The 27,440-nt window shown below is 36.4% G+C and overlaps 1 protein-coding gene across 2 annotated transcripts in view; it reads left to right on the forward strand.

Annotated features, from left to right (window-relative positions):
- KCNN2 (potassium calcium-activated channel subfamily N member 2) overlaps nt 1-21,736 on the forward strand; it is a 139,851-nt gene extending 118,115 nt beyond the window's left edge. For both annotated transcript variants that reach the window (XM_039848478.1, XM_039848479.1), the window contains 4 exons: nt 3,773-3,883; nt 11,984-12,111; nt 18,326-18,395; nt 21,131-21,736. In XM_039848478.1, coding sequence (XP_039704412.1) covers nt 3,773-3,883; nt 11,984-12,111; nt 18,326-18,395; nt 21,131-21,418 — 597 coding nt within the window. In that variant the 3' untranslated portion in view covers nt 21,419-21,736. The remainder of the gene's footprint in view (nt 1-3,772; nt 3,884-11,983; nt 12,112-18,325; nt 18,396-21,130) is intronic.
- Nucleotides 21,737-27,440: the final 5,704 nt, after the last annotated feature.

Below are 27,440 nucleotides of genomic sequence, written 5' to 3' on the forward strand. Positions count from 1 at the left end.
ATGGGAGAAAAGCAGTCAGGATACATTTTCTGACTTTGGTGAAAGGACTATGACTCATCTTGTTAAAGGCATACAGGGATCTTAATTTCAGAGAGTAACATATGTTATACCCAACTGTTTCTGTATCCATTGTGATGATGACAAGCTTTGTTGAAAATGTTGTAAAAGCATATTTTCATTCTTATTTACTTTATGAAACAGAATAGTCCTGGAAATAGATACTGACTGGACAATAACATCACGCCATTACTTAAATTACTAAAATTATTAATGTGTTGGCAGGAATTTACCTTGAACCTAAAAAGTTTTTGAAGATGAGCCAGCTTCATTTTGCATAACTCTAAGAAAAAAAAAATGTTATTTTGAAACCCAGTTCTATGCATTTCAAATCCACTTATGATTTATTAAGAACTAGGGGAGGTACAAGTGTATAGTGTTCCTAATTAAGACTTATAGATAAAGAATAAAGGACTTTGTATTTGAACAATCATAAGGCTAAATTCCTTATGAGGTACAATTTAAAGGATACAGTTAGGTATTAGTCTCAATAACTAAATTGTCAGATTTACTTGCTTCTCCAGTTTGCAACAAAGGTACTCATTTTAATGCATGAGGCTTTCGGTGAGCTGGAGAACACTCAGCAAGAAATGGGCCAGCAGCAGGAAAAAAAAGAGCCCAGGAATAAAAAATAAAAATTGACTCCCAAAGGCTCTTGATGCTAGTGATTTTCCGCTCCTGTTAGGATTTTGATTTCTTTCCAGAAGAAGCTCAGCGGTGGCCACCTGCCAGGGAAGAACAATATTCAACTTAGAGTGCCAACTGCCACTCATACCTATCTTTACAGCTATAAGCTCCAACATCAGATTGTTACATTCTCTGCTTATTGAGGAACCACCACTGCCCTTGAATCTCTCATAACTCCCTGACTGAAGAGTACCTGGGTGCATACATGCACCAGGGGACCCTACACAGTAAGTTTCACTTAGACCATAGGGAAACAACTGTATAACAAAACAACGTATAACAGGCTAATTGATATAAACAAGACTTAAGTTCCTCGAGCGTCTCCAGTGTGGTAAGGAAACAATGGTGAACAAAATGACATTATTCAAAGACCTGTTCTTAAGCAAATGTTAACATCTCATATAGCGGGTAGGCACAGTCAACTGTCGTGAGTGGCCATTGATACAGGCTAGCCCCTCATTAGTATAACTTTAGATTCTGTGGCAGATGTTTTAAAGTAGTAAAATAGGTGTAGCTCCTTCCAAAGGCCATGCTTTTCCTTCCTTGGTATCCAGCTCTGAAGTCATTGCTGCCATTGTCGACATATGGTACACAATCAGGACAGGCATCACACAGCACAGACTCATCTGTGCTCTCTGTCCTCTGCCTTTCCCTTCCTTGTTTATCATTTCCTGGAAGTAAATAAAATGGCTCTAATAAAAAGCCAGTCTCTCAGTACTGGAAATTTTACAAACTCTCCAAGTGGTTCTAGGCACAATCAAGGTTAAGAACTACTGATTGAAAGTTGCACCACTTATAAAATAAGAGCAATGTTGATTTACTTTGATAATTATCCATATTGCTCAATTTTTAAATTCATACTGACAGTTTATCTTGTAAAATAAGGTGAGTTTTAATTTGTTTTGCTTTGAAATAAGTACACATTATATCATAGTATGGCAATGACCATAAATAATATAGGCGGTCTTGAATATAAAGGTATTATGAGGTAGAGGGTGGGAAATATATCAGTGCTAATTATAGTTCATAACTAAATAATCACTTGTTTTAGTAGTTTCATCTCTAAAATCAGCGTTAAACCAGATGTCTAAAAACCTTTCAGCCTTTCTCTTGTCATATGATCAATATCACTTCGTTTCTGACGATACTGATTTCTTCATAGAGCTAGATGGAAGGAGATATTCAAACCCTCTGGAAATACTGTATTTAAAAATATTGGCTCATTAATAAGGCTATATCTCTATGATAACTGTCAGGTTATGGCAAGATAGGCCAAGTGCATTTTCTCCTTGCTCTTGACCTTCCTCTCAGATTTTTTTTGTAGAAACTCATTCAGTGAGCCTAAAAAGTCCTTCTTTGATCTGCGACTGAATAGCTAATTACATTGATTCAAATAAAAATGATTCTATCAATTATGATGTAAGTATGATTCATGAAGAAAGATCATTTTCCTAGGTTGAAATTTAAGGTTAATAAAAATATGTAAATGTTAGAGTGGATGTTTTCTAAAACCACAAATTACCAATTTTAAATGTAATTATTTTTATATAACGTGTATTATAGAAAATAGAGAAAAACAGAAAAAAAAAGTCAGTTACTCACATACCAACTGCTGAGAGAGAACTTCTTTGCACAGTTGAGCTTACTTCATCCTAGGTGTTTTATTTTTACAAATGTGGACCCTTGTTAAAAATAAAATGATAAAATTATTTACAGTTTTCTAACTTGCTTAAACATTATAGACTTTATATAGAAGTAAAATTTTAATAGTCAATATATTATGGATACGCTGTAACATAAATAGTCTTCAATATTAGCTATTGAAGATGTAGACCATCCCATGTTGAAGGTAGAGTTGCTGTTACAACTGGTGATTTTTAGACCACTTGGTAATGAGGAAAAGCAATTACCTCATGGGAATTTTAGACTCTCTTGGATGGCTGTCCAGTGAGTACCTGACCATTTTGACTAACATAAAGGGGATGCTATTAAAAACTAGTTTTAAAAATGCATGTCTGTTGAAAGTATTGTAACATCTCATAGTCTGTGCCCTTCTTCAGTGGGCTCCTGCCTAAACCCTGCTATTCTCTTGTCTGTCCACTGAGACAGCTTAGCAATCTCTGCTGCTCTGTGGTTCTTCCAGAGATGAGATTCTGTCCAGAGGTCTGGGCTTGCCTTTCACAACACCTAGTGTAGCAGGATCGGTAAAGTGGCTACAGCAGCATGACCTTGCCTTGGCTCCTGACCCTGTAGGTAATCAGCCAAGAAAACCCCACAGCTTGTGACTTGGAATGGGCACACTTTGATCATTGAGCAGGAAGACTGCCATCTCTGGGGCACCACAAAGAGTATCATACTACTGAAGAGATCAGCACAGTGACCATAATTCAAAAAGGACCACTGTTGGTGTTTGCAAAGTAAAAGTGGCCCATGCCTTCTTTAGTGCTGTAAACCCCTAGGATGGTTATCTCTTACCTTCAGCACGTCACAGATCTGTTGTCCAAGTTCAGATCACGGGTCCTTTCTGTTACCCATGTAGAACAGTTTGAAGTTGTGCTTATGCTGAGATAATGCTTCTCTCTTCATTCCCTGTATATCACAGTTGATTGGCCTGAAGACCTGCTGTTCTTATTTTGAGAGAAGATTATGGAATGTTATTTTTTTAGACAATAATTCTAGTGTGTGCATTTATGCTAATTTATTCATTTGTTCCCATTATGGATATATAACTGTTTTTTAAGAAGTCTCTAAAAATTCAGGAAGTTGCTTTTTACCATTTATTTTTTATCATTAAAATGTTCGATTCATGTATCATACTTTAGTTCTCAACACACATGAAGTTTTTAATCCCAGTATAAAAGTACATTGCTTATTAAGTATGCCTTTTCTGTAATATTTATTGAAGACACTGAATACTACAGTTTTTGTAAATCTCTAGATACTTATGTACTTGGCGCTAAATACTTTTTAATGTGGCTGAGACCAAAAATAATAACTCTTTGGGGTTCTCCCCTCTCCTGGTTTTCAGGGTGCTGGCTGCACAGCCTTGGTGGTAGCTGTAGTGGCCAGGAAGCTAGAACTCACCAAAGCAGAAAAGCACGTGCACAACTTCATGATGGACACTCAGCTGACAAAAAGAGTAAGTTGCTGCCCCTGGATCTTCAAGGGAATATTAGTGGTATTTTTTTTTTTTTCCAATGTTGAGCAATACAGTTTTTATTGTGACCTCTAAGGTGACAGTTTAAAATTAAGTATTCTTGGAATCAATTCCATGTTTTCATATTTTGCAAATACTCTTTCTAATGTTAGTTCACTTAGGAAATAATTGGACAACCTTGGTATTTACTCAAGGATAAAAATAGACTATATTAAAAAAAGGCATATTTAACATTTAAGTTTGCATTATACAAAAAAAGACCAATATTGGATTGAGCACACTGTCAATGTAATATAGATATTTTATGGGAAGATGATTCAACAAATATTTTACTGAGCTTCTTCTATGAGCCAGTCATTGCTTTGATGACCGGGGTTGCAAAGAAAAATAAACACTAACTTTTAAGACTTCATGGTAAGAACAGACAGAGACCCTTTCCATGATTTAAAGGCTTTCACAGAGATGTTGAAAATGGTTTAGCATGCAGAGGGGAGATCAATGTACAGTTATAAAGACTAAGACAGCAAATACATGTTTGCAGAATGCTCACTCTGCCAGCTACTACTCTAAGCATGTCACGTGTAAACTTGTTTCAGCCTCACAACGACTAAGTGCTAGTATTATACCCATTTTAAAAATGTGGAAGCCAAGACAGAGGGTTAGGTAACTTGCTCAAAGTAATTATATCAAGGAGGAAAGCCATGTAAGAAGAAAAAGACTTTTATCACACTAAATTATTAGCTTCTCCTTATAGTCACTTGAAATACCAACATCAGAAACAATTAAAAATTATAGTAATCATCTTGCTATATAACAACAACTCAAAGTAGAAGCCAAATACATTGTCATTTGGTTACTTTACCCATAAAAGAATCAAGAGAATTCAAGAGTTTTAGTTTTTAGTGTTTTCAGTCACTTTTGATTCCGGTCATGCATATAAAAATAATCATATTTAACTGGGTTAATACTTCCAAATAGATCAGTCACTTTAATGCACACTTTATTTGGATAATATTTATGAAATGGAAACATGAATTCTAATTGCCTTGCTAATGACTAAGTCTTATCTGTCAAACACTATTGTGAGACTGCAGTGATCAGGTCCACATATATTCTAGATGATCAAAGCCATGCAGATGCCATGCTTTCGGCCTAGATTTACCACTTTGGAATGTCTTCTACTCTACACAATTTTCTCTCGACTCCTGAATTTGTTCTCCAAACTCATGAACATTTCTAAATGTTACAGAAAAGCACATGGAAAACAGAGAAAGACAAATATAAAGGAGGAGCTGGTTGGAGGGTTAGGATTCTTATCATTTTCAAAGAAGTGCTGGGAAATGAAAATACACACATATTAGATTATGAGTCCATCTCTCGTCCAAAATTATGGCAGATGTGTATCTCATAGGATGCTTGTTTGGATGAGTTCTGTACTGTACAACTTGTGTTTGAGAGACAGAAGTTGTACAATATCAAAGGAACCCTTCCATAAAGTCCCTTGTATAATCCAAATTATATGGAGATTATACATTATAACTTTTCCAAGAGTTAATGCCACACTTAAGATATTAGGCAGAAAAATACTTTAAAACACCATATGTGTACATGTAAATCTCTTCAAAAGTAAAAAAAAAAAAAAAAAAAATCACAAGAAAACTAATTAGCATGTTTAGGCAGCTTTCCCCCTGGTCCATCATTAAGAAAGAAATATGTAATTTCTTTAAATTTATTTTCGGATACTGCTATTATTGAAGCATTTTAGGAGTTAAAAAAGACAAGGGCTTTGATTTTAAAATCTGCAGTATAACACTGCTTTATACCACCTTTGAAGATTTTTGTGAAATTCACAGAGGTCTTCCCATTTCACCTGGGAGACACTTCAGGTTGGTTTTATAGTTTAATTTAGTTCAGGATCTTTCAAGCTCAGCAGTATTGACCTTTTGGATAATTCTTTGTTGTGTGGGACTTCCTCGTACACTGTCAGATGTTTAGGAGCATTCTTAGCCTCTATACACTAGATGCCAGTAGAGGTCCCCCAACTGGTAACAACCCAAAATGTCTCTAGACATTGCCACATGTCCCCTGAGAACCACTGTTTTGGTATTGCCCTCTTAACATATATTCTTTGAGTACACTAACTTTATTGTAATCTCCTTCTTCCTGGGAATAAGAGATACTACTCATTTAACGAAATATACTGTATACCTAATATACTCGGGGCTCTGTGTTAACTACTGAGGATAAAGAGCTGAAAAATATTCCAGGACTCAAAGAACATTGAATTTTTATAGTATTGTTCTCTTAGCAAATCAGATGAAAGCTGTTTAAGCTCTGCTTGGCAGAAAAATGCACTTGTGCTCTTGTTCGTATGTCCCCTATAGCCTAGTCTCGCCCCACTTTAGAAGACTGTGGATCCAGGTGACCTTTTGGTTTATGTGAATGGGAGTCATTTTCCAAAACTAACCAAGTTTTCTGATGTTACAGCTTTTCTGTTGTAAGTTCTTATATACTTCAGTTAAGCTCCCTGTAGATAATAATGCATTGTTTATAGAACACTTTTTCAGCAAGAAGTACTGTTCTAGTTTCAAAGTTCATATTCTCCACAATGCTTATGCTTTGATAATTCTATTATCTCTTTACTACCTTTTAAGGTAGCTGCTTTGCAGTTTTCCTTGGGACCAGAGTCTCTTATAGGTCTGAAAGACACTCCAGCAGGCTTGCTGACAGATCGATTTTTATAGGCAAGATGTTGCTAAGTACAGGTACAAATATTTGAATGGCATTAGAATCAACATAAATTTCTTGTTTATGATACCCATTCCAATATTATAGCCAATACAATATTTGGAAATAGCTCTTTTATAGTCTTCTCTGCATTCTTTTCTACAAAGTTAACAATGCCATCTACTTGGAACCTGGTTCCATTTGGTTATAGAATTTCTAAATGGGCCCATTTATAAATTTTAACTTTTTAAATAAAAATCCTAACACACTAAATCATTAATGAATGATTTCTGAGGGAGGAACAAGGACCTAAAAGCCATACATAGTTACTGAGATGAAAGATTAAATTCAAGTCTGCTCTTGATTGCTAGAGAAAAATTCAGCTATCCCTGGAAACACTACATAATCTCACCTTATTCAAGTTCTCTGATGATTAACAGAGATAACAGGCACAGACATTCTGAAATCTGAATATTACTCTAAAGAAAAAAACAATGTGAATGTTAAAACAAATTCTTCTTCCAGGAAGAAATGTCACTTTCCAAACCTTCCATTGTGTGTCTTAACTGAATTGAACAGTTTCCATGGAAAATAATTCACCACATACAAATTTTCTTCAGAGGAACAATCTTACACTGAAATTGTTTCTCTGTATGACTACCTCAACCACATAAAATACTGTTTGAAAGTAGAACGCACTATTTCTCGTGCGCTAGTGTACAGGAAGACTGTTCTCTAATTCCAAAAGTTTACATGACACTCCACAATTCAAACTGGCCAATAGATACAGGTACTTAGAATAATCTAATGGTGTCAAATTGAAGGCATAACAGCAATAACATCACTGAGTTTCATAAAGCAGGACCAGCTATTAAACAGATTTGCAGTTTATCACCTTCCAGAAGCAATGTGTTTACCATGCTATGATTATTACTATTCATTCAAGTCTGAACCAAGAGGAAATTTTAAAGTTTGGCTCTCTGAATGCTTTCCTTTCAGAAGGAAACTTGAAAACAAGCAATTCTAGAACCGAGACATAATTTTTAAAGTAGCTAGATGTACCGCAAAGGATAATTATACATATTAATGTCTGTTGTGGGTGTTTCCAATCCTGTTGAGAATTTTTCAATAAGATCCATAACACTTTTATGCGGTTATATAATTATTTCCCGTGTGTCTCTTAAGCAAACAAATTATGGAGTATTTGTTCTATGTACCTTTTGCATTGTCCTTGGCTACCCCGCCCAGTGGGTTAGAACACAAAGTGAATGGCTCCATGGGCCTTGCCCTGTTCCACAGCCACAACACTCACCTTGCCCCAGGTCCCTGCTCTGAAGGAGAACTGGGCAGGTAATGTTGGAGCCCTAAGCACATCCATCCCGCTGCTGCAGGGGCCACTGTGAACCTGTGGAGTCCTGGTGCCCAGGCTCAGTAGCGTTGCCCGGGTTTGTCCTGAGCATTCTAGAGGCATTGCCCACAGTATATGTGGCAGTTTTTTACTGTAGTTTTCAGAATGAGATGCAAGAAATTCCTGCTTAGGAAAATGGACAAAAAAGGTGAAAGAGATTAAGAACTACAAATTGTCAGTTTTAAAATTATCATGGGGATATAAAGTACGGCGTAGGGTATATAGTCAGTATTATTGTAATAACTAGGTTTGGTGCCAGGTGTATAGTACACATCTAGACTTATCGGGATGATCACTTTGCAAGGTGTGTAGCTGTCTAATTGCTATGTTGTACACCTGAAATTAATACAATATTGTGTCAACTGTAGTCGGAAAATAAATTTTTAAAAAAATGGTTGTCTTAAAACTCTCATTTCTTAAGTCAGAGATTATGTACTTTTCCGTTAAATTTGGGAAGAGTGGAAGTATTGCACTAAAAAAAAACTCTGAAGGGAGAGGCAAGAAGAAAATATAAGTTAAAAAAGAAGCATCAAAAGTGGTAAAAAGCAAAGGAAAACTAAACAAAATAGCCTCTATACAGGGCTCAGTTACAAGTCAATCAGCTTTTGTGGTTTATAAACTATTGTTAAAAATATTTTTAAGTGCATCTTACTATGGATGGCCTTAACATTGTATAATCACCTATGAGGCAGCAATATAACATTTTATACCTATGAAAGTGGGTTTTAAGGCACCCAGGTGAATACTATTACTTTTAATAATATGAACTGCTTTTAGGGCTTTTGTTTTCTCAAATTATTATTAAAATATATGATTATTTATCTGCTTTTCAAAATTTTTCTGATCAGATTTGGAGTTGAGCATTAGCGAGGCAGAGCAAATGTTATTTTCCTTGTTCCTTGTGTGTGTGGAGGGGGGTGGAAGGGGAGGCAGAGTCCTTTCCTATCGATAATCCTCTCACGCCTCATAGTTTTTGAAGTACAGGAAATAAGTTATATTTCATAGTGGGGTTGGCCCATTAACTGGCACTAGAATCATAACAGCTACTAAAATTTTGAAGGATATTTTGAATCCCTCATATCAACAACTATCATGGTATCTAGCACATGGTAGAGATGCAATAAATTTGTTTAATAAAAGGAAATGCACTGACTCATTTAGATCCTAGGTCTCTCCTCTAACTTGCAGACCGTTCTCATCAAGAGGATCCTTTGGCTGATAAATAGGCATCTACGGTTCATGATTAGAAGTGTTTATGAAACAAATTATATATACTATGGTGTCAAATTTAACCCCATAGACATTTATTCAGTACCAGCTAGGCCCAAAGCACTGAGCTAGGGAGACACAAAGATTAGTGACATGGCCCCTGCCCTCTTAAGAATTTGTAAACGCCCTAGGAAGGGGAGTGGGGGTCTCCAGGGTTACATTGTTAGATGACTGACTGTTGGGCAGGGTTCTTAATCGACTAAACAAAGGACACGTTCCTCCCAGTGATCACAAATGCACAGACTTACTTCTCTCCCATTTTTTCCTGTAAGTTTGCAGATCACTTTCCTGTAACAATTCCCCATTGTTCAAACCTGTAAAATGCTGAAGTGCTTTCTGCCCTGTTTGCTGTTGCTGTCAACCCTACGAGGGACTAGAGAAACCTACTATTAAAAACATATCCTCTGCCTAATGCTCAGATGTTTTTCTATTCTTGGACATATTGTTTTGCGATTATTTTGAAAAGCAGTTAAATATGATGCTTTGAGTTTAATTCCTGTGTTTGAAACCCTATTACGGAATTAGAAAGGAATGTTTCAACATAAAAGCGTGTATTTCACAGGTTTTAAAAGCAGCTGCAGGGATTTCATTTTCAAAGGAGGAGTCATTTACAGTTTCAGCCGACAACTAACATTAAGTGTTGAGTGAATACAAATCCTGAAACGTAAGGTCTCAGAATGAACTCTGAAATTGAGTTTCCCTTCTCCCTTTCAGCCATCCCCCCACCATCTCAAAGAGAAAAAAACTATTTAAAATACGTGGAGGACAAGCACCGAATCACGTTTTTAGAAGCATATATACTTCAGTAATTTGGCATTTGCTATTTGTAGATGAGAAGCCAAACCAAAATCAGTGTTATATTCCAAACATTGCTATGTTCAACTACTGTGCTCCTATGCATCAGCTTTTACTGAGTTTTCTAGCTTCCTCATCAGCCTGTGTCCTAGGTTCCTCCTCTGTCTCAGACTGATAAAGTCAGGGAGTGTACATCCCCCCAGGGCCCTAACTGGTCTTTTAGGAAGCTTCAGCTGCCAGGAGAGCTAAGACCTTCCTTAGCAGCCCTTCTCCTTCCTAGCAGGGCAGGGCCTATCCCACCCCAGGCAGTGCTGGCCAGTCATGACCCACTCCTCCCTTTTTAAAAGCAAGGTTCTCAACCGTCAGCAACTTATAATACATCCATTTTCTTACCTTTGAAGGGGACTTAAGGGTTGGATGGAAAAGCCTTAGGACAAGTGACTCCTACCTCTGTGAGGAAGAGAAATGTATTTCCATAAGAATGAAGAGCCAAGAATTACCTGGAACACCCTTAAACTTCACCGTGGAAGGTGGTGATGTTCTTTATAGGCACTACAGGTGCTCAGCATCTAAGTTTCAGTCATGTTTCTGGTGGTTTGAGAATGACCCCTGTGCAGAGGCTCGCGAATATCCAAAGGAATATGAACCAAAGTCACGCCTAAAAGCAGTCATAAGAAACCAGTCATTTTCTTAAAATGGGTTCTAGCAATTCAATTTCATTCAAAAAGAAAACTTTTCAGGGTCATGAAAAGGAATGCTTTCTTTGCTAAAGTGAAAAAATATACATACATACGGGGGCCCATAGTTTTGTGTTAATTCTGAGGTTCTTCCTTATTGTAAATCTAAGATCTGAAAAGGATTTTAATAATAATTCTCTCTAACCTCACTTTAATGAGGAGAGAACTAAAGTCCTACAAGGTTAGCTAGTCCCCTTGACTGGACTTGGTTAGTACAATTCAAGAACTTAGAACTGGTTTCTCAAGCCCAGCTCACCTGTCTTCCCCACCACACTGCCTTCCTGAGAATGTTGTCTTCACCGAGCCTCCCGTTAGCCTGCAGTTCTCTTTATGAATCATCCTTTATCCATCACTCAGAAGAATTAAATGGAACTTCTTAGCATAAGTAATTAACAATAAGCCCAAATGAAAGCTCTCGTCATCAGTTCCTGTAGAACGAGCAAAGAGAATAAATCTGTCCTTGGCTGGGCCTTTACCAGCTTCTTGGTTGAAGAACTTAATCCAGAAAGCAAGTGACGGACTATCAGTAAGAAGTATTCATATTTTCCATCAGCTGCAATAGGTCTTGGCAGTGCTACTATAACCCTTTCATCCCTAAGTTTGTCCCATCTTTTTTTTTTTTTTTTTTTTTTAGGGAAATCCATATCCACCCAAGCCTAAGTTTTTTATCTTGTTTAATTAAAAGAGAAAACATTTTGAGCTTATACTAATATGAGAAAATAGCTAATAAGTGATTCGTTGAAAGAAATTTTTTATATTAGTTTCAGGTATACAACACATTGGTTAGACGTTATATAATTTATGAAGTGATCCCCCGATCCCTCTAGCGCCCATCTGGCTCTACACACAGCCATTACAATACTATCGAGTATATTCCCTATGCTGTACTCTAAATCTCCGTGACTGTTTTGTAACTACTAATTTGTACTTTTTCATCCCTTCACCTTTTTCACCCAGCCCCTCAACACCCCTCCTCTCTGGCAATCACCAGTTTGTTCTCTGTATCTGTCTGTTTTCGTTTAGTTTATTTCTAAATAAACTAGAGCTTGCCACGATCATTGGGATGAAGAATGTGATCCCAACAAAGTTGTGAAGGATTCCACTCCGAAATTTATCAACTGCTTTTTTTGTTTGTTTCCTTAACAGGTGAAAAATGCAGCTGCCAACGTACTCAGGGAAACATGGCTAATTTATAAAAATACAAAGCTAGTAAAAAAGATAGATCATGCAAAAGTAAGAAAACATCAACGAAAATTCTTGCAAGCTATTCATCAGTGAGTACCGTTTTTCATTTTCAGCCTGCTTTTGTATCTCGAGGTTTTAATGCTCACACTTAGTTATTCTTCTCTCATGAGGGAGGAAAAAAGAAATTGTCATCTTGCTTGGTCCCAGAAGACGTTATTTGGCAATTTAATAATTTCACAAATGAAATCCTGAGAAAAGTTGTCAGTTCTTGTATGATTAAAAATCATTAATTATTGGGAGAATGGTGATTTAATATAGTAATTAAATGTCTTCTTAGTTTCTCTTTAGAAGCAATTTCGGTTAAAATTGTATTACTTAATTTAACTTATTCATATAGTTTGCCCTAAGATGTTTAGTATCTACTGCAAAATCTTGAAAAAATTTAACGTTTTATGATCTATCTGGATTTTTTTAGTATACTGCCAGTATATCTTTATATGAAGCTAATGCCTACAATTGATTTAATATTTGAATTTTTAAATGAGTTTTTAATCATGACTTGGGGGATTTTCTATATGCTACATGTTCATTATAGATTTTATAGTTCCTATAGACCCTGTACTCTTATCATTATTCTGACTTTAGCCAGACCACCAGAGTTCAATTCCTTCAAGCCATTTCATTGTTATACCAAATAACTATCACAGACTTTTAAAGTACAAATTTCTGTCTAGTAAGTTTAAATAATTTGAATGTACCGGGTCATTCTCCCCCAGCATCCTTACCGTAAGTATTTTCAATTATGATGCCATGCAGACTTGCTCCTAATGCCATTTTGAAATGGGGAAGAGCAGACATGACCACATTTGTAGGTTAGAAAAGTGGCTTTTCTCATGCAGCCTACCAGGGTAATCATGGAAAGGTGGGTAAATACTAGGTCTCTTGGCTATACAGTGATATGTCTTTTCAGAGCTAACTAGTACAGCTGATGAGAAAGTGCTGAGAGTGAAGTTTTTATTTTACATATTTTCGTAATTCCTATGTAATACATTACACTAACATTCTGTAGGAAATCACAAGCATTCATATTCTACCCTTGCGCCTGTCCATCCAACTGCCTTTTTAAGTATCAGTGAAAATGTGGAATGTCTGTAATTATGGCCACATCTGTACTACGTAGAAATTGCAACCTTCCTTAATGAAAATAAAATTCAGTTACTCTGAGATCCAAGACAGAGGGAGACCACACACGTGGTAGCATAGCCGGCCCTCATGCTACTCACAGCTACTCACTCATGTTCTTTTCATTACTGCCACCAAAGTGACATTTCTCCTCTAGCCCTGTGACTCAACTAGACACACAGCTGTGCTTTTTATCCCATTGTAAGGAAAAGATAAGAGTAGAATTTTTAGATAATACTCCTTTAAAGTCTGGGAAAGAGTAAAAGGGAGAAAAAAAAAACACAGAGAAGAACATTGTATTAGAGCTGGCTCACAAGAGGGAGCTGCTCCCTGGAACCTATGGCCACGTTTATGACTGAGCACCAGCACCCAGAAGCGCTTGCCTAGACATTCTGATTCCCTGAAGCTTAGACCTGAAAGAGAGAGTCCCCTGGGAGATGCTAAGCCTTCACCTCTGCTTTGATCAGGCCTTTCTTCCTGTCTGGAGAGAGGCCTCTTCCCCAAGGGCCAGCTGACACAACTCTCCTACACCCACAAATCCATCTAACACAGTAACCCCAAAATTCATGCAAAAGATATTCACAATATACTCTGGAGAAATCATTCTTTGTACTTTTAATTTTTCAATACTAGCCTATATTGTTCGAGCATATTAAAAAAAAACTCACCTTTGTGGGTATGAGATGACATGGAAGTGGGCGAGTGTGGTTACTCTACATGGCCAGTAACCACACAGCCTCTTTCCTCCAGGACTGCATTTATGTCCCTTTCTGTCAGTGTAACCTATTAAATGTGTAATTAAATGTTATTTGCCTTTGATACCTTTGATAAATTTTTATATAACCAAAAATAAAAAAAATGCTTTGACAGTTTTTGTCATATAATCATGTAGCCATGTGTAAATGCTGGGTATTTATGTATTTATTTTGTCATAGAACTCAAGCTCCAAACACATTCACACTCGAAAACTTGGGGGACAATTTAGGGGTGTTCACTATAAAATAATTTCAACTTTGCCATAGATTTGGATAGTTTTATAAAACAATGTTAGGAAAAAATCTTTTAGTGAACTAAGTATGGAAACTATCCCTAAGCAGTTGGCATGTTGCTACACATATTGACTTGACGGTAAGGGCTTTGTGGCATTGGTTTCTTGGGTCCTTCAGCAGGCTGCTTTTGGATAGAGTAATAGAGGAAACCACTTGTGATTCCTCTGCTTCTTTCAGACATTTCTCACTCTCTTCCGTAACAACAAGTACTTCTGAAAGCAGATGAGCTTCAAGCAACTCAAAAGTGTTCTGAATTGTTTTATAAATTAGTCTTGGGGTAATTGAGTTTCCTTTGAGGTGGGAGGGACCTTATACTTTGTGAAAAAATACAACAGAATTTATATGGGCTGGGTTTGGCTAGATTATTCTAATTATGCATAACTATCTTTTATTTTTTAACTTAGTGTAGTCATAAAGGAAAGCACATAGGGCTCGATTCCTAAGGGCAAGGCCTTTATTGCCCACTGTTCACACCCAGTGAGACTGTCAGCTTAGTCTGTCAACACCGGGTGAAGTCAGACTGTAGTTGAGGAAAAATTTACAAATTCATTTGCTAGAGCTCTCCTGGCCTCTCCTGTTCTGATTTGTCCTGAGAGCTTTTTCAGTAGCTCTCTTTCATGCTCTGCCAGGCCCCCTCTATTTCAACTCTCTTTCTCTTTTCCAAGCTTCATAGCCTCTCTCCCCAACACAGGATCTCTCTAGTCTCTGATGGATGCCAAACTCCGCAGGCTTGTATCCTCTTTTCAATAATGTTATCTGTCTTTTTTGATGATCATTTAGTGCCATGAAGCATTTGGTTTCTATAACTTTTCACCCTTTTTCTGGTAGCGGCTTTACCTTTAAAGTTTATCATTCTTCTATCTCAACTATAGACCCATCGATCAACGTGAACTTGTCTCAGAGCCAAGAAATTCAATAAACATAATCTGTGTAACAAAGAGAGTTGCATTACCTACCTTTCAGAAAGCCAGGCTTCTAAATATTCCCATCTCAGAAGAGATGTAACCCTTCAAAAAAAAAAAAAAAAAAAGGCATTATAATCCTAGTGTTTAAAATATTGTCCATTTAACCATATAACATTCATACTAGGCAAAAAAATGTTTTCTATTGTTTACTTGAACATCATGTATCAAAGAGGCCAAGATGATGTTATACAAGTTCCTCCTTCTAAACTCTAGTTCTGGAAGAAACTATGGGCTTTCAGGTGGGGGAACAATAGCAGCAACGGAGAGAGATAATAACATAATTGAATAGTGTTTCTCTTTGATCAATATGCCAAAATCCTGCAGAATCTTAACAGGATCTTCCAGCCAATGAATCGAGCCCCCTGTGCACAACTGAACACCACACTGTAATATTTTGTTCCAGAATATTTTACAGTTTCTTTTCTTTTGTTTTGTCTTTTTATTTCAACAAAATGAAAATAGAGCTCGGAAGTAAGTTGTGTGAGCCGCTCCTTTCAACATTTGCAGAATTTTCTACTGGCTGCATGCACCCAAGTGGATCCTTTATTTGTGAATTTTAGTAGTCTGATTGCTGCTATGGAAATGTGATCCAAAATCATGATATTTTCCTGTGATAAGTGAAGTTCACAAGGAAGAAATCAACATATGTTTCTTATTCTCTTTTGGGGGGAGGGGGGGAGTAAAGTACACATCTGCATGTTACCTTTTATTCTGGCAGCTGCAGCTTAAGTAGGCTTTTTCTACCAGTTCTACATCTCAGAGCGTCTAAGAAGCAATAAGGCAAGATGATTTAAGTTCAGGGAGCTAAAGGAATTCAATCAAATAGAGCTACTCTAAGTCATCTTTCCAGATTAGTAGAAAATAAAATGGGCAAAATTCTACTGTCAGAAACATAGTAGTCCAAGAGAAGTAAATTAGGCTCCGTTGTTTGGAATATGAAGTATCTACCTCAGCCAAAGGACCAGCACTGGCCCTTCCACCAGACTTGCTGAGTTCAGGCCTTTCTCTGCACTCATAAGGTGCCAGAGGCTTCTGGTCTGATGACCTCAAGCTTTAGTTATTCATGTGCCAACTATACTATTACTTACTTAAATTTGAAAAGAAAGCTTGTTCTAAATTTCTATCATAAGTGGATTTAGAAATGTATTATTCTCAGCATGGAGAGGTAAAGCAAATATCATTTGACAACTCTGAGCTGAGAGCCTGCTCTTTTTTAAAAAGCAGAAGATAGCAGGTGTTAGAAGATAAACAGGATAGGATCAGGCTGAGACATTTTTCTTATAATAATCAAGAATTAGAAGAGAACTAAAGGGAATTACTGTCTCTCCATCTGTTTTAGTATTGTCGAATATCTTGTTTGAGTGTCACTTAATCATCTAGAACACTTCCTAGTATAAATCCAGCGCTTCAGAAATGTTGTCCTAACCTAACCTACATCATTTCATGCCTGAAGAAACTGACGGTCAAATAGGGGTAAGGGAGATGATGGAATCCATGTCTGATGTCATTGTTCTCTCTGGAACATTTGTCTAGAGTGACCCACACATGTTTAAAATTTGTGGGGTTTTTTTTTGGGGGGGGCGGTTTGTTTTAAAAGGCATACATCAAGACTTACATCCCTTGTAAGTAGTTAGGGAAACATTTCTCAGCAACATATTAGAATTAAACCTATGTCTGTAAATTTTTTAGACTAGAACATAGTCTATATTGCACAAAAAAGAGCCAATTAACCCAGTTCCCAGTTCTAATAGAGAAACACATAGTCTCAGTGACAAGTTATAACCTTAAACTGTTTTAGATTGTTAAAGAGCATGTTGTAGCAGGTGTCAGTTAAACTCTTACTGGCAGAAGGAACTAAATCTTCACTGTAGAGCAGATTTAGTAACATATTGAATCTCCTACTTTCAGAATATAATCACTGAGCATCGTGAACATTTGTTACGAAAATCTCCCTGGCAGTAAAATCTTGCCCTGTGAATTTTTATTTCTTCTATGTAATTACCTTTAATTTAAATTGGAAAATAATAAAAAGTATTCTTTCCAGCATTAACACTATACTTTGTAAAATGACTCATCATCAAGGTAATAAGGTTAGCATAGTTTTTTTCTTCTTCTTCTTTTTCATTAAGTAGCTCAGAGAGACCTTCTCTTTTGGAGCAAGGTTTTGCATTGTTGGCTTAAAGAAAAATAAAGCACTTTTTTCTTTTCGGAAAATCTTCATTTCTTGCTACCATAGTAAGCACTGAATTAAATATTTGTTGAAATATTATAGTATATAAATTAAGGAATAGTTAAGAGTTCTCATTAAGAAAGATTTTTTTAAAAAAACAGTGGCTTTTTGACTGTCAATCAGATATATGCAATGATATTTAAAAGTATCTAAAAGTAACTTTATGAGTAACGATCCCATCTGTCAGATACTTTAATTGTCCTCTGACTTATATCTACAATAAAAATTAAGGGAAATTCTCAAGGAAATGGTCTGTCTTCCCTTCAAATTCAGTGGCAGTTTAAGATCAAAGTCAAGTGAAATACAATGAAACCTAAGAGACTTATGTGGTTTGAGTTATCATGCTGCTGGTTGAATAAAAGTTTTATTTTTGCTAATAAGAATCTCACTTATCACTGTGTTTCATCAGGTTCAAATACCTAACCCAATCCATTTCAGACTAAACAGGGCTAACACCTGTATCTAGTCATGTAGGCATAGGAAGGCGCTCACGCTCCAACACTGATGCAATTCCAGTTGCTTTGCGTATTTCTTCCTATGTCTATTTGTCACGATACTGGGGCTTTAAGGAATGTTTTGGCTTTTCTCATAGGGTTAAATCCTTATGAGTTTTTTTCTTTTTAATTCAACTTTTAACTACCTGGTGAATAGCTGTCCTAAGGACACCTCATCTCTTACTCTCTCTCCTTTTTGCGGTGTTGGGGAAGCATGCTTCTCATTGTACCAGATACATAACCAGTTTGGACTTTACCCCAAATATTCAAGGCATTATCCATGCAGTTATTTGCTCTTGTCAATTTTGTGCATGCTTTTTTGCAAGGCGTACGATACCCACGGAAAGAAAGGAAAATTTCTGACTTCAGATTCTTCCTTTTAGATTAAGAAGTGTAAAAATGGAGCAGAGGAAACTGAATGACCAAGCAAATACCTTGGTAGACCTGGCAAAGGTAAGCCTGGGGTCTCAGCCCCTCATGATTGTATCTGTTGTGATTAACCGCAGCACAATAATTAATAATACTTTTGGAGAAGGCCACCCCAAATTTATTTAACAAATCAAACCCACAAACTGCCCTAAAAGAGATTTTTTAAACTCTTATTTACTATGTTCTTTCTCTATATACAATTTTCAACCTGCACTCTAAAAGTATTTCTACATGCAGTGATTTGGAAGTATAGTAAGAAATGTAAGCAGAATATGAGACAGTATCTTTTGGATTTTTATTTGTAGTTCAGTCTCATGCCTGTGAGAACAGAACTATGTCCTAGGTTTGACTATGAGGTTTAGGGCTAAATAGGACCCACCAAGAAAATAATTTTCTGTGTATTTTAAGCAAACTCAGAAGAATGTAAAGTTAGAATTTAAAATAAATATCATAAATTACATCTTAAAAGCTGTCTTTCAAAAAGAAAAGTAATCAATCACTTTATAATTTATGGTTCTTTCTTCATTTCATAGTTTAAAAATTGTACCTTTTTAAGAGTACATTAATAATCCCCAAATTCTTCTGTTACATTTATAAGATGTATCTGGTTGATTTTTGGTTATTCTTCCCAAGTAAACTCTACTTTCAAAATGTGAATTTTTTTCAACAACCACAAAATTTCATTTTCCTGAACTAATTCTAAAGGATGGATTAGAATAGAGTGTATGTAAGTGTTCAGCCTTTTAACACAATTACTTTGAAAGAGGCAACTCTCAGTTGGACCTGTATGTTTTCTTGTTTGGTAAATCAACTATGTCCTTTATAGCAGCAGTCCCCAACCTTTTTGGCACCAGGGACCAGTGCTCTTATGAGAATCTAATGCCTAATGATCTGAGGTGGAGCTGAGGCGGTGATGCTAGCGCTGGGGATTGTCCACAAGTACAGATGAAGCTTCGCTTGCTGGCCCGCCACTCACCTCCTACTGTGCAGCCCAGTTCCTAACAGGCCACAGACTGGTACCAGTCCACGGCCTGGAGGTTGGGGACCCCTGCTTTATAAAGCCTCAAGTATAATCTATAAAACTTCACATATAAAGCCTCATAACACATCTAAATTTTATTCATTTTAATATATATCAATAATTTAATATATATCAATTGTTGAAGATGAATATTTGATATCTCATAAATAGAAGATAAGTGAAGTATTTAATGACTTACTTCTAGGAGAGTATATATCATGCATTTAAGCTGAGCAGCACACATATATGAGGCTCAGAGACATCCTCGACCAGTATCTGCACCCATGACTCTGGCTTGGACACATCATGAACAAATACATCACTCATACATCACTCTGAGGTTAAATGATAAAAGAAATAAGGAATTGTTAAAAAAAAACAAAACAAAACAGACCACTTGGAAATAATATATATAAGATATGTCATTTTACCATATAGCTATTTTCTTTTACTTTATATACTGTAAGAGTATATCTATGAGACAAGCTGCTGTTTCTTTTGAATTAATTCTTGAGTGTTGTACTTATTATTATAAGTTATTATAACCACAGGACTGTTCATGTCACAAGGTTTCAATATTTTCGGAATGACTGGATGTTGCTCACATAGTCTCAAAACTATGCAGTAAAAATAAAGTTAATGCATTTGTCTCTGTGGCCAAACTCAGACTAGCTGCCTGTGTTCTGAATAATAACTTCCTTGTATAATTAGTTCATTTATCATCATTAAGAGGTTGTTAAACAGGATTGTTAAACAGGATAAGAGCACATATTGCAAAGGGAAATGAGGTAAAGGAGAGAGGCGTAGACAGACAAAGGGGCCTGAAACTCGAGGGAGGCTGCACAGAGCTAAGATTCACGTCCCCATTTCTCTTTTCTTGGCCACCCTCTTCCCTCTCTGGCTCTATGCTGATCGGTCCCGAGGTCCTCTTTCCTTGTCTCTGGGACACTTCTGGAAATAACTGGAGTCAGAGTTATGGATACCCTCTGATCAAGACAATTGCAAGATTCAGTAGGACACTAAAAACATCTTCCTCTTTCAAACCCTTTAGCATCTGATTAAGCCACAACCAACAAAGTGGTCTGGTAACTTTAGTAGCTCTAGTTTTTCTTTTCTCAATGAGTATCTCTAAAAATACTATTTGACCCAATGGAGAGCCATCATTTGAAACATAGGACAGCAAAACATATTCAGACACTTTATAGAGCTTTAAGTTAAAATTATGTGATCAACTCAGATTGTCCTAAACTTCACTCATATTCCACCTTCAGAATTTCTGGTACCTCTCAATACCATCTGTACTATTATTTTTCGTTCTTTAAATCTGCTTGTTTTTAAAATTTAGCCTTGTCCTAATTAATGGGACATGTCACAAAATGAATTTGGTGTGCTAACTTTTGTAACAATTAAAATATATACATAAAGATTAAATGAAACATGTTCGTCTGTCTGTACACTACTGAAAGCATGGGGCGTACCACCAGCAGTCACTGCACAATAGTTTCTGCAAGTGGATCAAATTCATGCCTGAGGCCTTACAGTTCTGAATCCTGGCTCTGAATAGACTCACTGAATTTGCTCTGTAAGGTAATGTGTTCAGGAAGTTGACATCCCCAACCCTGGATGTCACCGAAAAGAGACCAGCCCTCAAGTTCTGAGAACTGACAGTTTGCCTCCAGGACCAATGTCATTAAGCCTAGTTCTTTGTTTCTCTATTTCTCTCAATCCTGTTTTCCAGACGCAGAACATCATGTATGACATGATTTCTGACTTAAATGAAAGGAGCGAAGACTTCGAAAAGAGGATTGTTACCCTGGAAACAAAATTAGAGACTCTGATTGGTAGCATCCATGCCCTCCCTGGACTCATCAGCCAGACCATCAGGCAGCAACAGAGAGATTTCATTGAGGCTCAGATGGAGAACTACGACAAGCATGTCACCTACAACGCTGAGCGGTCTCGGTCCTCGTCCAGGAGGCGGCGGTCCTCCTCTACAGCGCCACCAACTTCATCAGAGAGTAGCTAGAAGAGAATCAGTTAACCACAAAATAAGACTTTTTGCCATCATATGGTCAATATTTTAGCTTTTATTGTAAAGCCCCTATGGTTCTAATCAGCGTTATCCGGGTTCTGATGTCAGAATCCTGGGAACCTGAACACTAAGTTTTAGGCCAAAATGAGTGAAAACTCTTTTTTTTTCTTTCAGATGCACAGGGAATGCACCTATTATTGCTATATAGATTGTTCCTCCTGTAATTTCACTAACTTTTTATTCATGCACTTCAAACAAACTTTACTACTACATTAATATGATATATAATAAAAAAGTTAATTTCTGCACATACTGGTTTGCTCACTTGACATTTCTAAAGATTCAGTTCTCTCATTATTTTCAAGGTAAATGACTGATGATCATCTGGTGCATGTTGATAATTTTGATTTCCAAAAGTTTGGATGGTTGGAAAAAGACTTTCAATTATTCTATACCCTATTCACTAAGACTTTCTCTCATGAAATATCATAGACACAATCATCTGACCTAGCCCAGTTTACTATTCTTTTCGAGTTTACAATGTCTCGTTTCTAATTTGGTTTATTTCCAAATTATGTGTAAAGTGAGGCAGTTCTAGCAAAACATAAAAACAAGAAGCACAGATGCTTTCTAGAATTATTTCATTCCAAGTTTACCAAAATCTTTACTGGAAGAAAGTATCAGGATACACTATTGTCTGTGAACTGATATTGCAGAATTTTAGGGTCTAAACTAGTTATTTTGTCTCTTTCCATCTATTCATTTATTATTTAGGGTCTATTGTTCACTCTAAGTGTTTTGGATCATACACATGCATTTGCATAGTTCCTAACAACAACATAAATAAGCATAACTCCTAACATGTTACATATCACCTAGTGATATGTCACATATCACTCCTGGCATATACTTCACATCTTTGGTACAAAGAAGTAAATGGCATCTAGTAAGTCTCATGAGTTTCATTACAGTTTCTGTAAAAGGGAACTGGGTAGTTACTGCCGTAAACATATCTCTCTTCAAATTTACTCTAAGAATCCACTGGGTTTAGAAGAACCATCTTTGAAGTGACAGGAATGTGGAAATCTCTCACATGGTGGTATATGCCAGAGTCTACAGGAAGAACTGCCCTGAGGTGACACATCATGAAAATAAAGCTTCACTGGGGCAGCTCTTAAACCCACCTGCTTGGGTTGGTCTAAACCTAAAAATGACTTATTCATTTTCAGAGAAATCTGCTTTATCCTCCTCTCTTTTTTTTTAGGGGGGGGGTTGTGGTTGTTGTTTACATGATACCCTTTGGAATGTACCTTACGACGTTCAAGCTACTAGCATATCAAGTAGTTTTCTTCCTTAACAAAAAACTAGAGTGATATATTTCATCACCTTGCATAATTCAATGAATAAAATCACTTTTATAGCTAGTCTCCATAATTGATGTAAAAATCAAACATTTCCATTCAAGATCAAGAACATAAAAGTATGATTCCTTTAGTTTGCATGAAAATCACTTACCATTATTACCCGTCTAAAGCAGCTGAAAATAAAGCTCATTTATACATCTTCAATATGTCTATGTAGAATGAGGTCAAGGCCTGGAAAGTCCTTTAATAAGCAAAATAAAAACTATTAGAGCACTGCTTATAGAAACATACTGCTGAGTTAAATGAACTTCAAAATCCTGCTTCATCAGGATTTCTAATTCATGGATGAAATTAAAATTTTCTTTTATGTATTCTGGGTTGCATACAAAAATATATCAAGTATTGGTATAAACACTGGATGCAAGAAAGAGAAATTTTGTAAAGATGATTAATTTGTTCTTGCAGTTGATGCAGATAATTCTTGTGTATCCTACTTCTATAGTGACTAAAAGGCAGAGTAGCAGATAATGAAGTCTGAAGTCACTTTACCAATCAATTAGTACCATCATCCCAGGATACGAGAAGGCAATGGAAAGAATATGTATTACTCCTCTTGAAGAAAGAGGAGAATTTAAATTTAGATTTCATTACTTCTTGTTTATTCTTTTCTTTCTCATTAACTGCAGTTCATGTAAGATGTCATTCTTTTGTTTTCCAAAACCGATCTTACTTTCCCTGTTCCTCTGTGTGAAGTACATGAAGACTGGTAATGACTCAACAAAAATAGATGATCTTTTGTCTCCATATTTTAAAAAATACCAAATAACCACAATCTAAAAGAGGACAGGATCCATCCTGTCCTGTTGTCAGGGATTTGCTGAATGACGCCTACTTTACCCAGCATCACCAAGCCTCCTTCCATGTGGCTTTGAACATTACCCAGAATCCTCTGGGGCTCCTTAGATGACTGACCTTTTGTGGTACAAGCTTTGCTCTAATTTGCATTTTGTTTTTCGAAATTTCTAATGATGACTGAGTCTGTAGTCATTATTACCTCAGCCTACCACACCCCGGCCTCCCTATTTCTCTGCAGCCAGTGCAAAAGCATATGACTACCAGAGATCGTTTTGAATTACAATGGCACCTCCTTCCTCAATAATTTTCTTTACTTCTCCTGCTTAAACACAGTGTCACAGGTTAGTCACTAGAAGGAAGATTCCATACTCTTAAAGAAATGAGGATAAACCAAATTCCTAACAGGTAGTTTCATATAGCTTTCTTCCTAATTTCTCCTCTCTTGATGACTGTTTTCCAGAGACTCTCCATCAAAGCATCTAGAATAACAAATAATTTTTTTCCAAACAGAATATGCTAATTGGGAGGAAAAAAACAATTGGTTAGATTTAATTTGAATCTCCAAGGATGGATGAAAATATTCCATGCCTATTTTTCAACTTTGCCCAGTCTTGAGAAGTAGAGTGACAAAGTGGGAAAAGCGTGAGGCTAAATGTCAGACCTAGGTTTGGAAATTAGTTCTGTCTCTTGCTAGCTCTATGTACTTGAATGGCCTTAATCCTTCTGGTTTTGTTGTTGTTGTTGTTGTTGTTGTTTGTTTTTTCTCATTTGCAAAATGAATATTAAAAGATAGATATCAATGGTGCTCTGCAAAGCCTGGCATTTTACCACTTTTTATTGCTGTTTCCAGTATAAAGCAACAAATATTGAATACCTCATTACCTGGCTATTTTATTATAACTTGTAACAGATATCAATATCGGTTATAAATTCCCTCCCTCACCTGTCTAATTAATTAAGTCAAGTGACTGGATTCTGGATTAGTTTATTCATTTCCTGGTCCTGTCACAGTTTTTTGTTTAATGTAGTCTAGAATACCAATAGGTACGTATGCTTTGTCTTTGTGATTCTGATATACTCTTTTCTCGCTTTGGCATCCCACGAAATCTGTTCATGAATAAGCTCCAGGAATATGGAGGGTGTCTGTCCTCTATACTTAGGTCTTTGGTTTCTCTGTTAGGGATATGCTTTTTCCATATCCATCTCTGTAGTTCGTGAGCCTCGATGTACTTCTCCAAGTCTGAGTAATGCACACTGATTGAGTTCGTGTGTTTTAACCAAATTGTCAAGTCAATCTACTAAGAAAAAATTACCAAACTGCTTATTTGACAGATAGAATCCTAGTAAATTTTGTGAGGCTTGGAGCCCCTGGAACAAGAGGCATGACATGAAGAACTTCTGTCCATCTCACTGTCACTATTGCTAGAGTCCATTTTTTAGGGCAAAGAAGAAAAAAAATAAATGACCATCAATGCTGCTTTCTAAAGCTTCTGTTACATATGCCATGAGTCAGGGAACCCAGAAACAGAAAATATAGATTGTAACTTCACAGATATTACACCTTTCCATTTTAAAAAATACTTTGATATTTTCCCCTAGAAAACGGTCTTTTCTCTAGCTATGTATTTTCCTCTGCCCCAATGTCAATGGTCGCCAGATGGTAGTGGGAGGTAGGAGGGAGACAACTCGGAAATTACTGACGTGCTGACCTGGAGATGTTAGAAGGACCGGATGTTAGGTGCAGCTGAAATAAAGCTGAGTGTGAGGGAGGCCCCAGCCACAGGTAGCTGAACAGAGGGAGACTTTCTCCTGTCTTTCAACTTGGTAATAATTTGCCTCCTCTACTCCTTGTTAGGAAAGCAGCTCTTGTCTCTCCCAATTTCCTTGGGGTCTCCTACCCTGGATAAAACAAAGTCATAAACAAGATAATATTTCTCATTAGTCAATGCTCTCACTTAAAAAACATATTTTGGAGCAGTGAAAACATAGTGTCCTCAGCTAAGGTAAAAGAATGAAAACATTTGAGGATTCTAGATAAGTTTAACTCAAAAGGAAATGTACACAAGCACTGCAGCATACTTTGTGGGTATGACAAAAAAATGAAGTCACAGAATGAACTCAGTGTTGCCACCCAGATTCTGATCTATCTCTCTTACAGCTGGGCCCACTAACGAACCCTCACTCTTTCACTTAGGCAGCACCTCACATGCTGGAGAGATTGTGGCCACCAGTCTTCCTCAGAGGGTAGTTGAGGAGGAATCATATAAAAGACTGAAATAAAGATAATCTAAACTAGATCTTCACTGTAAAGAAGAATCAAAATTGCTTTAGTAAGAAGACATTTGGTATAATATACAACAAAATCTAACACCTTCTGGCCATAACATTCTAAATCTACATTATTCTGTCTAAAAGACCAGAATTTTCACTGTACCACCTACCATCCCTTCAAGGGGGCTAGAGTAAATGCATGACTGTCTGCGATTTTTGCATATGTAATGTGATTATGCATAATTCCAATTTGTGTTTGAACCTCTTGTTTGTCTATTTCATTTATTCCCACTTTTATTTGTTTTACTGCTTGTAAGTGGAATTGTTAGGTCAAATATTCATATTTTTGTGGGCTTTGGGAACATAAGTCCAAAATTAATCTTTCTGTTGAATAAAATGACAGTGCCTCAGGGTGGAAATTAACAATAGATAAAAGGCTTTAAGTAAGCCAATATTTTCATTTTTGAGTTTGTAAAGGGGAAATGTATATTATGAGGATGTATTTGCATCCCTTAAATACGACTGCAATAGGGCACTTTTCACTTTATTTTTTTTTAACTTAATTTTTTACCATTTGTACATGTTCTAAAACAAGTTTAGGGAGTTTGAGGATAAGTCACTCTAACAGCCCATTTGGTTGCAAAGGTGATATTGCTCTTAAAGCAGTTTTTGGTGCAAAAAAAGGTGGACAAACATTTTCTACAGTTGGGAAACAGCTCCAGTGTGCAATTCTTCGTATCTTGGTGCAATTCCTATCCCCTCTCTCTTCTAGAAAGTCACATTAAGAGGGCATTCCTTCTGCATTAAGAAGAGCTGAAAAATTAGTAAAAGGCCAAATACTGCTTTTTTAAAATCAATATTTGTAAATTAGAAAATTAAGTTTCTAGAGAAATATATTCCTTGCAAAAGTATTTAATAAAAACTTGTTTATAAAAAGGAAGAGAATAAAGAAAATAATGTGTTTTCATTCTAGACTTTGATAATTAGAAAACTTAAAAAGATTTTGGAAAAACAACTAAAAACCAGCAAGAAAGCATAAAAAAGTGAGAAAGTAAAAAGCAAGGAGTCCAAAGTGAGATGAAACATAACAGCTTGACATGACAGTAATAACAATGGTTGAATTTATACCCTTAAGAAATAGAAATATAAGATTGAGTTAAAAACAAAACTCATCTATGTGCTTTTTACAAAAGACACATAAAATGATAGAAGGTAAAACCCAAATTACAGAGGATAACTAGGCAAGTGCAAAGAAACAAACACAGGGAGGTAATACTCATTTCAGACTAATGGAGTTCAAGGGAAAGAACATGAAGTCACAAAAGGATGTTACATTGATAAAAGTTCATTTCACACTGAAGAGAAAGCTGACATAAACTATATGCACTAAATAGCGGAGCATATAAAGCAAAACTATCAGAAATAAAAGAAAACATTGCACAAAATTTTAATACCTCCTTCAGCCTGGAGAGAGCAAATAAACCAAAAATAGTTATCTTTTTTTTTTTTTAAGAAAATGTTATCAG

This window comes from Pteropus medius, unplaced genomic scaffold (genome assembly GCF_902729225.1).
Source record: "Pteropus medius unplaced genomic scaffold, Ma_sr-lr_union100, whole genome shotgun sequence".
NCBI classification, from domain to species: Eukaryota; Metazoa; Chordata; class Mammalia; order Chiroptera; family Pteropodidae; genus Pteropus; species Pteropus medius.